This window comes from Equus asinus, chromosome 4 (assembly GCF_041296235.1).
Source record: "Equus asinus isolate D_3611 breed Donkey chromosome 4, EquAss-T2T_v2, whole genome shotgun sequence".
NCBI classification, from domain to species: domain Eukaryota; kingdom Metazoa; phylum Chordata; class Mammalia; order Perissodactyla; family Equidae; genus Equus; species Equus asinus.
This window is the reverse complement of record NC_091793.1, coordinates 142105787-142123363: the sequence shown is the minus strand read 5'-3', so window position 1 is coordinate 142123363 and position 17577 is coordinate 142105787. Positions and strand designations below refer to the sequence as shown.

General features: G+C 50.2%; 1 protein-coding gene across 1 annotated transcript; it reads left to right on the top strand.

Annotated features, from left to right (window-relative positions):
• The first annotated feature begins 1171 nt into the window (after positions 1-1171).
• On the top strand, positions 1172-17316 carry IDH1 (isocitrate dehydrogenase (NADP(+)) 1). Its single transcript, XM_014836422.3, has 10 exons — positions 1172-1322; positions 1979-2038; positions 4432-4569; positions 6978-7269; positions 9447-9552; positions 10755-10932; positions 11824-11975; positions 14169-14309; positions 14976-15138; positions 16386-17316. Exons 3-10 carry the CDS (start codon positions 4448-4450, stop codon positions 16474-16476), a joined length of 1245 nt encoding a protein of 414 aa, XP_014691908.1. The 5' UTR covers positions 1172-1322; positions 1979-2038; positions 4432-4447; the 3' UTR covers positions 16477-17316.
• The last annotated feature ends 261 nt before the right edge of the window (positions 17317-17577 follow it).

Sequence of the window (17577 nt, the reverse complement as noted above, 5' to 3'; positions counted from 1 at the left end):
TCTAATGCACATGACAACTGGGTTTATTCATGTAGTAGTAATAGGAATTGCAGGTACGGACCAATAAAGACCTGGTCACCCCCTGGGTGGTGGCAGAAATTATTTACTGTGGCATGCCTGCTTGTGCAGCTGATCAACCTCGTGGAAATTAATAAAATAAACCTTATCTAAATGGGAGTCGTGAGAGCCTGCAGGGGGAGCTCTCACAGCCCATCACACATCCTCAGTTACACCAAACAGGAAGTACAACTACTTCTCTACGGAGGGAAGACTTCTCTCCTCACCGGGGCAACAGCCCAGCCAATCAGAGACGCTGCAGCTGAGCCAATGAGAGACGCTACAGCTCAGCCAATGAGAAACGCGGCAGCTCGGCCAATGAGAAGCCGTTGCCGCTCTGAACTGTCACTTTCCCCCAATGGACTTTCCTTTGGGACAGTCCCGCCCTCTCCGCTCTCTATAAAAGCAGCCCTGTCCATGCCGGCTGTGTTTGCCTGGGCTTCGCCGCATCGCGCGTGTGTCCGGTTGCGATTGTTTGGGCTATTCCCGAGTAAACTCCTTTTGAGGGTAAAATAACAGGCGGGCGTGCCTTTCAAGTTGACAGCGCTTTGCGCTCCAGCTGAGCCCAGACGCCCCACGCGGCCCCACGCCCGCCACAGCACGCTTCCTTCTGCCCCAGGCGTGACCCGTCTCGGGCTCGTCCAGGGCGCAGGCAAGGGGATGGGCCTGGGAACTCGCGGCAGCCGGGCCCTCGGTCGCTGCCAAGCCTGGGGCCCCTGGCGGCGTGGGTCTCGGCAGACCCCGGAGCCCTGGGAGCGCGCCGCGCGGCCCGCTCGCTGCGTGTCCAGCCTGCACGGGGCGTTCGCGTCCTTCCGCCGCGGGGAGCGCCCCGAGTCTAGTAGGCGCCGCAGCCCCTCCCGCACCGGGAGCGCAGGGAAGGCTGACCCGCGGCTTCGCCCCAAGGCTCGGGGACCCGTCCCCGACCCCTGGCCCCGCCCACCTCGGAGAGGTCGGCGCGTGGGATTGGTGGCGTGTCGGGGGCGAGGCCGCAGAAGGGCGTGGCGAGAGCAGGGCCGGGAGGTGGGCGGGGCGGAGGACTGGCCGGGAGGTGGGCTGAGGGGCCTGGCCCCGCCCACCTCGGCGAGATCGGCGCGCGGGATTGGCGGCGTGTCGGGGGCGGGGCCGCGGAGTGGGCGTGGCCGGAAAGTGGGCCGAGGGGCCGATCCCGGTGGACAAAAGCCGGCGGCGAAGCCTGCTGGACTGCGCTGCGGTTCCTGCGGAGGCGGTGTCAGGAGCCCGGACGGCCTGTGCCCGCACGGACTAAGGTGCGGCGCCTGCGGGCTCGAGCGTGTGGGCGGCCTGGCCTGGTCCTCGCCGGTGCACGGGCCGAGGGGCGGCCGGGCGGAGGAGGCGGGGAGGGTGCGGGGTCGGGCGGGGACGACGCCGGGTTGCGCGGGAGGAGGGTGCGGGGGCGCGCGGGGCTGGTGCTTGTGCCGGCACGGAGCGCGGCCCCGGGGGCGGAGACCGAGCAGCCGGGTCGCGGGTTAGTGCACTGACGGCCACAGGCGCTTGTGCGGGCCCGGACTACCGTTCTCTTCCCCGGAGGCCCTTCCGCGTCCCCGGAGGACTCTCCCTGTTCCCGGAGGCCCCGCCGTCCCCGGAGGCCTTTCCCAGTCCCCGGAGGCCCTCCCAGTCCCCGGAGGACCCTCCCCGTCGGCCCTTCCCCGTCCCCGGAGGACCCTCCCCGTCGGCCCTTCCCCGTCCCTGGAGGCCCTTCCCTGTCCCTGGAGGACCTCCCTGTCCCCGGAGGACCCTCCCCGTCCCGAGAGGGCGCCTGCGGACCCGACCCCTCCCCCTGCCCCGGGCGTGCCCCGAGCTGCCTCTTGAGCCGGGCAGACCGGGTAGTCCGGCAGCGTCGATCGGCGCAGTCCTCGGACACAGCAACCTCACGCCAGGTCTCGGTTCTGCTCCGTTCTTCTAGGACAGAGACCGCGCTCGGCGAGTCTGCAGGAGCGAGGGCCGGCGACTGCACGTTGCGAGGGTGAGCACGAGCACTCCCCTTCTGGGCTCTAGGCTGCGGCAGTGCTGCGGGCAGTCGGTCCGGGAGGACTCGGGGGTCCCGGAGGTCTGGGCGGTCCTGAAGGTTCTGGAGGTCTTGGAGGTCTGGGCAGTCCGAAGGTCCAGCAGGTCCCAGAGGTCCGGGAGGGCGGCAGAGGCGCCGCAGGGGAGCAAGTCCAGGGTATTTGCAACAGTAAAGCGCAGCGCTTCCTTGTTTCTTTCAGTCCTGCGACTTCTGTACAAGAGACTACTTTTTGTCCAGAAATGATTGTAGTTTGTGATCTCAGCTAAAGAAAAAAAAAATGTGGCTAAAAATTTGGGGTTGATGAAATAGAATTAAACAGGGTGAGCAGTCTTTTTTCTTAAACTGCTCTGTGAGTCTGGGTTTATTGTCTGCAACTGGACAAGCGGGTCAGGAGATTGGAATTCAGCTGCTTTCACACCACATGAACTGGCCTGTTGGAAAAGTCCTTCCTTTTGAAGTCAGGGTTTGGGCGGTGACAAAATCTGAGGTAGAGAGTAGAGAAGTGAATCCAGTGGAGCCTAAAGCCCAACCCACGAAATTGACATCTAGAAGACATGAAATAATGGCCTGCGTTGTAGTAAACCAGGGTCTACAATGGAGCTTTACTTTTTATTTAAAAGGTGGTAAAATTTTACTGGATAAGAAATGTGAGGAAAACCTGAAATGTTTCAGCTATGCATATTATGAGATGTAGAAAGATTACTGCAGAAGATGTTTGTTTCACCTAAGAAGAAAATACCTAAAAAAGTCCTGTCGCTCAGTATTGAAGTTTCAAGTAGCTGTATTTGCCATTAAGGAAAAATAGCCAAGTCATGGCTCTTGCATAATACTGTGTCGGAATACAGCCCTGGAAAGGTGCTATCAAGACCAAGATCAGTTTGCTGCCTCTTTTTTTGTTTTGTTTTGTTTTAAATACAAGGACAGATGTGACAGTGGGGTCAGCATGACTGAACCGTATACTTTAAACTGTATTGCAAATTATACCTGAAATTGCAGATGGGACATAATCCACTCATGCACACCAGTTTGCTTACTGCTTTTATTCAAGTTGAGTTCCAGATGGCTCCCCAGTAATGGCCTAGGGCACCTCCTAAACACCAAGAAGCAGTGTTCTAGAATTGCGCCTTGGGAAGCGAGGATGGTTAGGAATAGATCCTGGCTTGTCACAGGAACTGAGGCATGACATTTTTTTAATTTAAAGGCCAAATGACTTGAGCTTCATTTTTCAAGAGATGCTGTTTATAGGCCTCTTACCTAGTAATTTTTAAGTTAGTTCTCCTGACTTTTCCAGGCCTCAGCTGTATCTCAAGGAGATGAAAGCAGTTTGCAGTTATGTTGCTGGAATAAGGAAGTTTCCATCAGAGCATCTTGCAAGGGAACAGGTGCCTGCAGCACCTTAGGGCCCTCCTCTGCCTCTGGGGACACACCTGGGACATGGTGTTGCTTCAAGCCTCAGAGTTTTGCTTCTTCCAAAGGGTGCACCCCGCCCTTTCTAGGAATCAGATCAATTTGTATTTGCTACCCCCACATCCCAGGAAGATATCTTTTCCTGGAACAATTCTGTTTCCCTGTCCTGCCCACTGGCAGCTTACCTTTACCCATGAACAGCCAGAAGAACCGTCCAGGAGTTGGGATACTGAGGAACAGGACAGGGACGGGCTTGGACCCTTCTATACACAGATTTCTGTAACGGAGAAATCACCGTTGTATTTAGTGTGACATCCCCGGTATCTACTATTGTCTCTAGGAAAACATAGTTTCTCCAGTAATCCTTCATCTCTCACTTTTAGACTTAAAGTTTCCCTAAACATGAGTCGCAAAAACTTGTTGAATCTCCTCAAGGGTAGTTGTTTTAGCCAAAACACCCTCTTAAAAGGGGAAAATACTAGCACACATCACCCTGCTCATCCTGAGGGCCCAGTAAAGTGAGGAGTTGGATAGAAGTGTTCAAATAAACATGATATTGTGGAAGTAATCTCATTTTCTAAGACAAACCTACAATCGAGAATAAGATCCATCATTAAGGGCATGCTGCAGCATCAGTCTCCCCACACTCCAGCCAGGTGGGCTCGGGAAAGCTGTTCTTTTATCCAAGTAAAATGGAAAAATAATTTCCATCTTACCAGGTTGTTGTGAGGGCTGACTCAGAACCACACCTGCTTTATGTAACATGGTTTATGCAGAGAACGTGCTCAGTTCTAATGGAAAACGTAATTGCTAGTATTGGCTTTTTATGCAATCGGGCTGTTATGAATTGTTCTCTGGTAGTCTCCAGATTGCTTGTATTTTGTTTTTACACTACAATGAAATAAATGACAAGATATGTATCATATCTTTTTTTCTTTTTAAAGGTTTACTGAAGTCAAAATGTCTCAAAAAATCCGTGGCGGTTCTGTGGTAGAGATGCAAGGAGATGAAATGACGCGAATCATCTGGGAGTTGATTAAAGAAAAACTCATTTTTCCCCACGTGGAGCTGGACTTGCACAGGTGAGGGCATTGCCCTGCCACACAGCAGACGCAGAAGCACACTCCAAATGGTGTCAGGGGTAACCAGCTTTTTACGTAGATACAGCTGTGTCTTGCGAATGACGCTTTCAGGGAGGGCTGCCTAAATATATGTAAAAAAGTCCTCTATTGTAATTGTAACATATTGCTAGAAAAACTGGACCTTTTATTCTGCATCAGAGAAGAATTTTGATGGGAGCAAAGGGATTCTCAGGTCTTTCCAAGCCTCTGCTCCCTGTGCAGGTTTTATCTGTAATAAATCAGTAGCCTCAAGGCACAAGGTACTGGGTGTGCAAGGGAGGGTAACAGAGGTCCTGCTGGTGATACAGTTTTGTCCTTCGAGCTCTGTTTTCTGTCCTCTGCTTCACCACTCAGTGGACCCTTCCCCTTTTCCTTCCTGCCTCTGCCTGCTTCATAAATTGTTAGCACAGAAAGAAGCCTTGAAGTTGTTTGATCAACCCCACCTTTTAGGAGAAGTTCCTCTAAACCTTTTGTCCTAAAGAGTTGAGCCTCTGTTTGCCCTGTGTTGAAAGTATTTGGAGACAGATAAGAAAGTCTCTACGGAATTCTCCCCTTTTTTCTCTGTGATTTCATAAATTTGCTCGTGCTCTTTGTACATTTGAACTAGGTAGAGACAGGATTTTACCAGGGTGAAGTGGCTGAAAACCGGCGTGATAAAGTGGCGAACACCACATTCCAGCCAAACTGCTGGCAACTGCAAGTGTGTTTGCCTTGACCCAGAATTATTCATCAGACTGTGTCCTGAGGACCGGTTGTTTGCTTGCGTATAGAAATTTAATTCACATGGTGTCCTTAGGCACCCTTTTTAGTTATCCTAAGCCTTAGCTGTTGATATTGTCTGTACTGCAACCACGAGAAGGAGCGCATACTGCAGAGGTCAACCAAACATGTAGGAAAGGAGCATAAAAATCGTCATCCATGGGGTTAAAGCAGCGTTTTACAAGCACTCTCCTGTGCAGAACTTGACATGGCAACAGGTGGGTTTGCAGAGTTCCTGCTGGTATAGTGGCTGCAAAGAAGCTTTGAGCCTCGTTAGCTTAGAGGCGTCTGGGGTTTTAAAGGACAGTCATTATGCCCAGAAGGAAAAGACTCCCTGCCTACAGACTAAAGAGTTTTTGGAGGCTCACACAAGTTTTAAGTTGTTCCAAAACTGCTGTTATTATTGTGTGACTCGTTCTTTTTGAGGGGTTCTCTTTGTTTTGGTTTCTGGAGGCTAGATGGTGGTCCAGCCAACTTACTCATTTTTTTCTCTTAGAAACGTTAAGAAGAAAGACAAAAAATCCCCTAATTTGCTGGGAGGTTCTTCGGAGGAAAATGTTTCCTGCACACGTGAGAACTGCTGCCACACTCCGTGTCTGAGTTACCAATAGACATTTGTAGATACGCAGCATTTCCTGTGCCCAAAGATAACAGGGCAGGGGCTTGGTTAGGCTCGTGCGAATTATTTAAGGACAAAGCAGTTTGGAACTGTTTTTATTTGGAAGTACATCAAGAATGCTATCCTTGCATTTGCGTCTGAGTTGGGATATCTAAGGAGAGGAAAATACAAGAGCAAAAAGGGAAATCTGGAAGCTTAATGGGTCAGCACGCTTTGGAAGATGAAAAACTTGTTTAAAGCCTTAGAGAATAAATTGTTACATTACTGTTTTGCTTTTTCTGTTTTCGACAAAGTATTATGTATTTTAGATAAAGCTGTACCGTCATTTTCTGTGCTCCGTGGATGACCTACATTCTCTCCAGCTCTGGGTAACCTGCAGTCTAGGTGTTGGTGTGTAGTGAGCTATCACTCTGGGGTGTATAAAACCGTTGCTGGATTTCATTGCTGATCCAATAAACTGTAGGCTTGTTTCCAGAACAGAGGGACTTGCCCAAGAATTAGGGAAAGGGTCATCGTATGACTAACTGGCGTTAAGGCAGGAATCATTAGCATTTTTGGCACTGACAGGAAGTACAAAAAATCCTTTACACCCTGTGACTCCTTCTGTTTAGAGCACAGTGTTTACTAAGGGAAGAATAAGATGGTGCTTAGGGTACATCTCTATGCTGGCTACATGGAAGGAAGTCTGCACAGGGTTGCTTGAGTGCTGTTGCTGCCTCTGGTGAAGAGCAGGTCAAGGGGCATCACCGGGGTTGACTTGTAGCCAGCTTCCCACACCGCGCGGCCTAGCCCAGCAAGCCAGCCTTTCTTGGTGCTCTTTGATTGGCGTGTGTGGGTACACTAAGGCTAAACCTTGGCAGATGCAGGTGCGTTTGCAGGGCAGGCTCTGCGCCATCGGCGTGCATACACTGATGTGTGGTGATGGAGTGGCAGCACCCTCAGTCCCCTGTCAGCCTGTCTGGAAAGTGACACTCACGATTTCCCCTCCCAGCTATGATTTAGGCATAGAGAATCGAGATGCCACCAATGACCAGGTCACTAAGGATGCCGCAGAAGCCATAAAGAAGTACAACGTGGGTGTCAAGTGTGCTACCATCACCCCTGACGAGAAGAGGGTTGAGGAGTTCAAGCTGAAGCAAATGTGGAAATCGCCAAACGGCACCATCCGAAATATCCTGGGTGGCACTGTCTTCAGGGAGGCCATTATCTGCAAAAACATCCCCCGGCTGGTGAGCGGGTGGGTGAAACCCATCATCATAGGTCGTCATGCTTATGGGGACCAAGTAAGTCCTGTTGGCGTACTTTGATTTTTCACAGCCTTTGGCTGCCTGCAGTTCTGACTTCTGTGTGTTTTATTCTCATCTTTGGTGTCTGTTCCCATTGAGCAAGGTACCAAATTGAGAAACGCATATATATATATCTGTGTGCTTACATGCATTTAGATAGAAGTAAACACAGAAAACTTACAGAGAGGTACCCTCTCAACAAAAATGTTTTTTTTTCAGATGTGTTTTTCCTTCATCTTTTTATTAGGTTAAACCATGTGATAGTGACATTTTTGTATAGATAACTTCCTCTGGTTCAACCAAATCAGTGATTCTCAACCCTGGCTGTACAATAGGTTCCCTTTATGGGTTTTCGGTGTTTGTTTTGTTTTGTTTTTTTAAAAAATTTGTTTCTCTGTTTTAATTCCAATGCCTGAGAGGCCCCTGAACCAGCTGGATCTGAGTTCTGTGGGGTTCCAGCGTTTTAAAGCTCCAGGTGATTCTGATGTGCAGACTGGGTTGAGAACTACCGAAGATCATATTAAGCATGATCTCTTCATGCATAAGGGAAAACTGGCTCAGTAGCTGAAAGCAGTCTCTTTAAAGCATTCCTTTCCTACTTGGAAAAAAATGTATAGTTTCTGTACTTCTCTGCAAAGTAGGCTTCTTGCCAAATTAAACAGAAAGTTGCCAACTAAGCAAAATCAAAATTCTGACCTTCATAGCAGCTTACATCTTAAAAGAGGCTTGAAAACAAGAGTCCTTAATGCTGAAATCCAAGGGCTTTGATATGGTCGTCCTTAAAAACAGTGTGGCCTGGACAGACCACTCTGTTCCTGGGGACAGGGTCCCACCGGTCCTCGAGGGCTGTTCACTTTGTGCTACCCTGTGGCTCCGAATTCCCTTCCTCCTGCACACTCCCTTCCCAGGTGCCTCCCAGAGGCCCAGGAAAGGCCCAGGGTACTGCAAACCCACTAATCCTGGAACACCAGTCTAAGTTCTTACAAGTTCAGTGATGTCTTTTTTGTCCTAGCTCCTTTTTTATTGTTTTGGTGTCGGTCACTTGGATGAATGGTCGTTCCATATATTAAAGTCCAGATTGAAAATTCCAACCCTCAGGTTGGTTGTCTGACCCTTCAGATTTGCTTAAACCTGTACAAAGCATTTATGCAGCTTGAGGGCCTCGGTGTCCTCCTTTGAGAAATGGGAGTAAATTACCCCTTGTAGTGAAGGGCTTCCTATGTCAGGAGTATCCCGCTAGACTAGATGTTGCATAGACTGTCTGACAGGTCTTTACTGCTGCGCTCGTCTTACTCTACACAGACGTGAACGTGTGGGTGCAGGTGCGTGACTGGGCCCTGCCTCTGGGAGTCTTCTGGGTCGCTGGAGGGGCCCAGGGCAGCAGGGTTGATGGGCGTCTAGTGCAGGGGGCACATCTCTCCACTGGAGAGCTCACACACATGAGAGAGGCGCTGTCCTTGGATGGCCCTTTCCTGAGGGTCATCACCCGGTCACAGCTGCTTCCAGAACGAGTGCTTCACATAGACAAGTCCTGGGCCTGTCATTGTGAAGAGACGGAGGACTGGACCCCTAGTCTTTGCCCCCTGATATGTTACTTCCACTGTATCACAGTCCCTCCCCATAGGGCTGATGTAAGAATCAAATGAGGGGATGAGATGACACAGGTTAGTTGCTTAAAGCCTCTGTCACAGAGCGAGGACAAGGCATTGGCTCTCCCACTGTCATCTTCAGTGCCACAGCCACAGTGTCATCACCCATAGGAAGACACCCCCAGCCTCCAGGTCACGGCCCCTTCTCTTCCTCTGTCATCCTGCGGTGTGTTTTTTCTGTGCCCCTTTTGACACCTGAAAAGCTCTTATGTTCTCACTTTTATGTCTTTGTTAGGACGTAAGCTTCCTAAGGGAAGAGACTTCTGTTATTCTCTCCATATCAGTGCTCAGAAAACTGCCTGTGAGGGAGGCACCCAGTAAAAACTGATTTGTGATGTGCACTGCCACTCGCCAGCGTGGGGACTTGGGACCTCTCGTCCCCACCTCTCCAGTAAAGGAAGGTTGAACCACACAGCCCCATTGGTCTGGGTGTCTTCCAGCTCCCTAGTCTATGAGTTCTTTTCCTTCTTTGTAAATCTTGTTAGGATGGTTTCTTTTCTTCATGCCTTTTCTTCCCCTACACAGTACAGAGCAACCGATTTTGTTGTTCCTGGGCCCGGAAGAGTAGAGATAACCTACACACCGAGTGATGGATCCCAGAAAAGGACCTACCTGGTACATAACTTTGAAGGTATGTCTAAGTCCATCATGAGCTACATCTTTTATTTTTTACAGTTCATTTAACAACATTATTACTGGTTTTTTAAAGTTAGTTGTATGGCTGCCTAAAAGTACAGCCTGAATCCACAGCATTTCTGCAGGACTCAAAATCTAACGTAGAAAGTAGCTGGCTTCCGTGCCTTCTGTGGCGTGGATAAAGCACAGAAGGAGCTGCCACTTGTAGATGACTGTGTATTTCTCTGGAAACACGGGGGGGCAGGACTCCGTAGCACACGAATTCTCTAACTTAAACGCTAATAGCCCCAAATCACCTGTCATGTAATCCTGCCCTTTGGTCTGGTAGGGTTGGTATCTGAAAATGATTGTCGTATATTTGCTGAAATTTTCTTCTTGCCCTTCTGGTTATTCTGTGAAAGTGAAATGTTTGTTTTTGCCTCTTCTTTCCCACCGTCCTGCTGATTCGCAGGTCCATTTTGGCAAATTGCACTCAAAAGTTGTTGAAAGAACAGAGGACCATCTTTCCACCTATTAAAGTTGTCAGAAGTACTCACACAAACAAAAACTCAAAACACTCAGGTTTTGTTTTCCTTGCCTCCTCTGAATAAGTCCATGTTAACGGAACCTGGTTCTGCTGGTTTCAGCGCCTTTCCCGTTCTGAGCCCCATTGGCCCTGGAATTCTGTCTTCAGTAATAACAGAGTCCCACCAGTAAGAGCTGTGAGGCACCGGTGATTCCACGCGGCATGCGTACTTCTGCCAGTGACAGTGTAAACTGTCAGTGTCCTCCAGGAGATTGTGAGAATTTTCTTTCAGTGTTTGAAGTGCAGATTGTTCTCAATGGCTGAGGACTGGGTTGCACACTTAGAGTTTAAAATACGTGTTTGATTTAAAAAGTATGAAAAGATAGCTTAAAAATCACCCACCCTTTCTTGGGTGTATTTCTGGTCTATATCACAAGTTTTTGGTATTTCGGTGTCTCCAGGATCCTGAAGACCGTGTTTTTATCGTTTCTTTTGCCCTTTCAAAACAAGCTAGAATACCCTCATCTAGAACTGACTGCCCTGCGGTCATAAGCCTCAGAAACTCCTGGATGTCCACCTGGGAGCCTGGGCACGGCCGTGGGGCTGGGAATTGGGTGTCTTGTGGTGAGTGGATTTGGACGCGGATGAGTGTAACCGTGTCCCTCCTCCTCTTCTCTCCTCGCGTCCCACAGAGGGCGGCGGCGTGGCCATGGGGATGTACAATCAAGACAAGTCCATTGAAGATTTTGCACACAGCTCTTTCCAGATGGCTCTGTCTAAGAGCTGGCCCCTGTATCTGAGCACCAAGAACACTATTCTGAAGAAATACGACGGACGTTTCAAAGACATCTTTCAGGAGATATATGACAAGTAACTACAGTTCATTTTTTCCTTTTTCTTTTTTCTCAAGGTGGCATTTACAGTATAGAATTTGCATCATTATTACTTTGATTCTGGGACAACTTAAGTGAAAACCATCACTATCCCTTACAGATAAGGGCAAAACTGAGATTTAGCAGGAGTGAAACAAAACCACTCCTCAGTTGCTTTTAGAAGGTAAATGTGTCCTCAAATAAGGGTCCCACGTTTACTTTTCTCGGAGCAGAATTGTTTGTTTGAATAGAGGTACCGTGTTGGTGATAGACGGTTCTCGTCTTCTGCGTGGCCCAGTCGCATTCTTCCTGGAGTGGAGTCTGTGCTTGGACTCTGCTGCAGTGGGGACGTTTGGACTTCAGTCTACATTTGTAGTGACTATGGGTTCAACTACATGTGAGCATATGTTAAATTTAAGATGCGTCACTCCCTCTAGGCTGCAAGTGTGCAGGCCAGGGCTCAGAGTCTGGATCTCTTTTGCGAGGCCTTTTAATTCCTCTTCCCGCTCCCTCTCTGCACCACGCCTGGCAGCTACCCTGTCTCCTGAACGGCATCAAGTGGTGGAACAGGCTCCCCACCGCCCCTCGTTGCATGCTGACAGCGAGCTGCGTCTCCAGAATCTGGCCGGCAGTATGCAGAGCACTGAGCGTGGGAAGTAATGCTCTGCCTGGACGCTGCTGGCTCGTTCATCCAGCCTCACGGGTGGGGAGATCCGGGCTTCACAGCTAGAAAATGATTGGCGGGGTTTGAGCCCATGTCTGTCAAGTGCCCCAGTTTGTGCTGCTTCTAGTAAAAAATGCTGCTCCCAGCACACCCTACCCTTGGAGAGCAGAGGGTGTCCTACAAAACCGCTTTCTTCTTTTGTTCCCTTTCTCTCTCATTTCTTAGGCAGTACAGATCCCAGTTTGAAGCCCAGAAGATCTGGTATGAGCATAGGCTCATCGATGACATGGTGGCCCAAGCTATGAAGTCGGAGGGCGGCTTCATCTGGGCCTGTAAGAACTACGACGGCGACGTGCAGTCAGACTCCGTGGCCCAAGGTGGGGAGCTAGGGGGCCCAGGACAGGGCGTGGCCTCAGTCCTCCGGTTTGGGAAAGGGATGGTGCTGTCCTCTCTGTAAAATCATGAAGGGTCCACCCTCTCAGCAGACAGATGAGGAAATGGAGCTCAGACATGGGAAGCGACTTTTCTCAAGTCACAGGAAGTAACTCAGTGGGTCGACACGCTGGGCTCCAGCCTTAGGTGTTGACACGGTTTCTCTCTCAAACCTTTACTCCCCTTGAAGTTTCAGCACCTCCAACAGGCAGCGCGCCAGCCTGACTTGAAGCCACTCGCTTCCCTCTGCTGCTTTCCCTCTGATGAGAATTTGTGTAAAAGGCCAGGGCACTCGATGGGGCGGGAGGGGCGAGTCAGTGGCTTGGGCCTCTCATCTCCAGGGGCTCCTCCATCACCTGCTCATCTGGCAGCAGGTGCTAATCTTGCCCTGCCAGCCCTGACACTCTTCTGGGCCTGTATAAAGCACACTTTACCGCTGGCTTTCAAGACGCAGGATCGAGCAGAGACACCCAGAGCTCTTCACAGAAACTGCGGGGACCAGGGCTTCCTGCCGACGCCATGGCCACCCACAGACGCCTCCCGTCCCTGCCGCCCCGGCGCCCAGTTGCCCTCCAGTCCTTACCCCCGCAGCTCTAAACTGAAGTCTCCCCTGGCAGATGCGCGTGGGTTTATATTGCGTTTTCCCTCCCAGCAAGTACTACTTTTTCTCTGTCTTACGGACAGTTAAGCATCTCCTGTCAGTTTGAGAGTCAGTAGACCAACTGGTGAAAGGCAACTTTGTGTCAGATAAGTGGGTCGCACCGCTCTCGGCTCGCCCTCCTCTGTGTCCGAATCCTGCCGTTGCTGTGCCGAGGGTGGTGGGGAAGGAGCGTCACTCTGGTGGCTCACGCGGGCCAGGGAAGCAGTTCCTCATGGCCTGAATCATTTCACTGTTTCTGAATGTCCGCAATTGCGGCAACGGGAAGAGAGTACTGGAGGGACGTTTCCAATATGGATGTCAAGTTGTGGGGGCGCACCCGGCTTTGAAGTAGGAGTTCTGATGTGCGGCGTCCAGCAGGGCGCAGATGAGATAGCTGGGCCCAGCTGGGGACGAAGATGACCTCGAGGAACTAAACAGAGTGCGGGCGGCAGAGCTGTCCTCACATCCGGTCTTTTCTAGAGGCAAGAACAACTTTGGGTTCACACCCAACGTGTCATTACGTCCTCAGTTCTGACAGTGGTACCAACTAGTGTCTTCTGATATTATTAGAGAGACAGACTCGCCGCGGCTGTGGTCCTGGACTCCAGTCAACAAGTATCCGAGGGTGTTCCGAGGCCCCAGACCCACACAGTAGTACGAGAGGAGCGAGCGATCCCACGCGGGAATCTCTGATGTGCTCAAAGATGAGCAAAGAATGCTGATTACTCTCAAACCAGCCTATTACAAATTTGCACTATTGGGAGGTAGCAAAAATGGAGAAAAGCATTCTTTGAATTCGAGTGTAAAAGAGTAGTGAAAGAAGAAAATCAATCGTGTGGACTTAAAAGTTGACCTGTGGTTCTCTGGATAGGAAACCACAGAACAGAATTGGTTTTGTTGGTACCGTTAAAAGAGAAGGAAGAACAATGGGATGTTCTTGGGTCCATCCCACCCTGTTTCCAGCCGGCCTTTTCTCGCCAGTCCCAGCGAGTCTGTGAGCATCTCGATGGCCGGAGGCAATGCTCTTTAATCTTTACTTTCCCAGAAGAGCAGAGCATCTGCACTGGAGGCTGACAGTCGTGTACTGAGCTCTCACTCTGTGCAGGTACTGTTCTAAGGAATGTGAATAGGTATTCATGTGAGTGTTCATCTAATTCTCCCAACAGCCTGGTGAAGTAGGTGCTTTTATTCTATTTCCCAGGTGGGAAAACAGCCACTGTGGCCAGGAAGCCACAGAAAGAGGGTGGAATGCAGCCCTCCCTCCTGGACAGGTGCCCCTGAGAGAAGAGTGAGGCAGTGCCCCTCCCAGACTCTGGCTCTGAGGTCTGGAGTGGGGACCCTGCCTTCTAACAGGCAGGAGGATTATTGATGACCCCACAGGCTCATGTTTATTTTGTTTCCCGAAACCTGTCAAGATTAAGTCACTGGCTCTCATCTCTAAGAGATGCGGTACTGTCTGTGCAGTTGAACCCAGCACCTTGTCCTCTGCCCCTTACAGGATATGGCTCTCTTGGCATGATGACCAGCGTGCTGGTTTGTCCAGATGGCAAGACCGTGGAAGCAGAGGCTGCGCACGGCACCGTGACACGCCACTACCGCATGTACCAGAAAGGACAGGAGACGTCCACCAACCCCATCGGTAAGATGCATTTATGCAACAGTGATTTCCAACCAGAGTGGAGGTCTCCAAGGACTCCGTGTTCCCTTGGCTGCCCAACACCTTGTGTGTAAAATTGTCACCCGACAGCTGACGTGCTCTCCTGATGCGAGCTGTTTTAATATGCTTCTTGAAATACACACAGGTGTATGCTTTTCCATTCTGTGGGAGAATACACATTACAGAGAAAAATGTCAGCTAGCATTTTCCTTTTCCTCTGGTGCAGTGAAATGTCACATGTGGCTAAGAATCTAAAGCCACATGGATAGACCCTCTAGCCAGATTTCAAGGACAGCCCTTTAAAGAGAGATTACAGCCTGGAAAGAGAAGAGGAGACCAAGACAGACACGAGGTAGAAGAGATTGTGACCCTTTCCAACTAGTAAGTAAATGCCTTAAGCTTCAAGTGCTGCTACCACACCATGAACATGGGCTTTCTTAACGCTCCAACAAAACCCAGAACATTTCTTCTACAAAAATGCAGATTTTTTTTTAAGTTTCTATTTGGTAAAATATTTCCGTGTCCTAAAGCTTATAGCTCCTGTGGATGTCATCTGATGAGGTCAGTCACCTAAACAAAAAACCTGTTGTGTTTTTGAGAATCCCTCCAACTGGGGTGATTGAAGTGTGCTCTTTTCTTCTCTTTCAGCTTCCATTTTTGCCTGGACCAGAGGGTTGGCCCACAGAGCCAAGCTCGATAACAACAAAGAGCTCGGCTTCTTCGCAAAGGCCTTGGAAGACGTCTGCGTTGAGACCATTGAGGCTGGCTTCATGACCAAGGACTTGGCTGCTTGTATTAAAGGTTTACCCAAGTGAGTATAAGACGCCCTGGGCTCTGGTCAGATTGCCACTGAGCCTCTCAGGCTCACAGCGTCCGTGCTTGTGGAATTTTGTGAATCGTCCTTCATCACCTGGCTCAGGAGTCGGGAGACACTGTAAATGGTCAGGTGGAAAAGCTTTCAGGCCTTTGGAACATACAGCCTTTTCAAAACTAGGCAGCTGCTGAACTTTGCCTCTGATGCAGGAGCTGGTGGGTGTGGCGGCCTCCCCATGGGACTGCAGGGTCACCTGCAGCCTGGACCGTGTCCACGTGCTGAGCTGGGTTGCTGCCCTTTGATCTGGTTGGCGATCATTGGTGACAATGAAGGAGATTATAGACAGTTAGAAACAGGGACCGTGAGGCTGTTTTATTCCACCTCTCTCTTTTCCTCAGTTTACAGATCCAGCACAAGTGTTAGATCCCAGTCGACCATCATCCCTCCTTAGGCTCCTAACCAGGGGTCAGACGCTTGAGGACCTGTGTATGACCCAGGACTTTTCTGGAACACGTAGCCCAGATCCCGGCTGGATTAGCTGCCAGTCAGAGACTCCTCCCTCAGAGTCAGTGCTAGTTACTCTGCATCACATCCAGAAGCACAATCTCACGCCCTCCCGTGTCTCCCCTGCGTCCTCAGAGAGCTCAGTCGGGGTCAGTGCACCTGCTAGTGGGATAGACTCAGTCTTAAATTTCCAGCAAGCACGCTGTGTTGGACCCATTCCTAGCAGGGTGTCACCTTTGCAGCCCGTTGGACTAGGCAGCTGCCAGCACGATGCTGTTAGCTAGTGCTCATCTTTTGTTTTTTAAGTAAGACACTGATTGATTTAAGAGCATTAAAACTCTTTTTTTAAGGACAGATGACAGTTTGTGGGGATGCGAGTAGAAGCTTGGCTGTACTCTGAGGAGGTTTTGTTTTTAAGAGGGGGGAAAAAGAAGTGGGTGGTTTCTGTTCCTGGGCACTCGTCTGAACCGCAGCTCCGTGACAGTGGTACCACAAAGCCGCGTGGCACGGAGCCTGCTGTGCGTGCATGCAGCCGAGCCGCCTCCGCAGGCCGCCTGTGGCTTGGGTCCACCCCATGAACCTTGAGCACAGTCATCTGCCATAAATTCATAGCTTAACATTAACCGATTTTCTTCCAGAAATAGGTGGAATGCTAGGAAGTGGCATGTCTAGGGCTTTTCCTCTTCCTGCTACCAGACCAGAGACAAACTAAATCGCCTTCTTTCTTCCTCCCCTGCCAGCGTGCAGCGTTCCGACTACCTGAATACGTTTGAATTCATGGACAAGCTCGGAGAAAACTTGAAGATAAAACTGGCGCAGGCCAAACTCTGAGGTCGCTCCACGGCTGGGGCGGATGAGGGCTGTGGCAGCCGGTCCACTGGTTTACATCTTTCTGTGTAACACTCAAGGGTAAAGGCAGAATCAATTTTGTATTTTGTTTAGAAGCCAGAGTTTATCTTTTCTATAAGTTTACAGCATTTTTCTTGTGTACGGTTATGCCACCTTCATGGACAAGGCAGGGGACTTTTTAAAATTTTACTTTATTTTTTACTAGTAGCCTAGGAATTACTTTAGTAATCATTTGTACTAAATGTCACTTTTCTCATGTTCGATATAAATGACCAAAATAAAGAAGGCTAGAAAGGGAAAGCTGTAGCCAGAGTGTTGTTCCCTAAGATACATGTAAAGCCGAGATCGCTCCCTCCCTGCCCTCCGTGGCCCGGCACGGGGTGGTCTTGGTGTGACAGACATCCCGTCATGTTGGGGTGAGCTGTACTTCGACTTGGCGTGATTTGGAATGCAGAGCATGGGTGTGGCTCAGACGTGTTGAAGACACAGCACTTGTTTTGTAAAGAGCTCCTGTTAAGCGTTTCCAAAATGCTGAATAGTTTTGAGGCCGCTGGAGGGTTTGGAACCCAGAGCAAATACTCCCCAGGGGTTTTTCCCCTGTGTCTGCCACCACGTCCTGGCCCCGTGTGCTCCGTGTGTTCCGTGCCCCCAGCAGCACGTCCCACCCAAGTGCAGTGACAAGCTGCTCCTCCTGGCCCTTCTGCCGGCCTGTTTTATTTCCTTGATGTAAATATGATTTTCCAGAGGTTGATTGTAAACACTGTGCTAGTCCTGTTCTCCACCTAAACTATTGATTTTAATTAAAATCAAGTGCCGACGCTCGTCTGCTGAGTTCTTACTCCTCCAGCGTACTTCGGTTGCCGGCACCGAGCCAGGTGCCAGCCTTGGGAATTTGGCTGTAAAAGCCTCTGCCCTCAAGGAGTTTACTGTGGGGAAATGGACGGGGGAACAGACTGAGATTCAGATCTTAGAGGGAAGGGAAAGAGGACAAAGGCAAGACACGGCGGGTAACATGGAACAAGAGGGAGCCATGTCAACACGCGTGCGCAGGAGTCTAGGTGTTGTCATGTATCTTAACACTGA

What these genes read in the sequence shown, in the direction of transcription:
- IDH1 (XM_014836422.3), top strand. Translation starts at nt 4,448, where the DNA reads ATGTCTCAAAAAATCCGTGGCGGTTCTGTGGTAGAGATGCAAGGAGAT. An exon ending in GTCATGCTTATGGGGACCAA is followed by an intron (nt 7,270 to 9,446) that starts GTAAGTCCTGTT and finishes TCCCCTACACAG; the next exon opens with TACAGAGCAACCGATTTTGT. An exon ending in CCTGGTACATAACTTTGAAG is followed by an intron (nt 9,553 to 10,754) that starts GTATGTCTAAGT and finishes CGCGTCCCACAG; the next exon opens with AGGGCGGCGGCGTGGCCATG.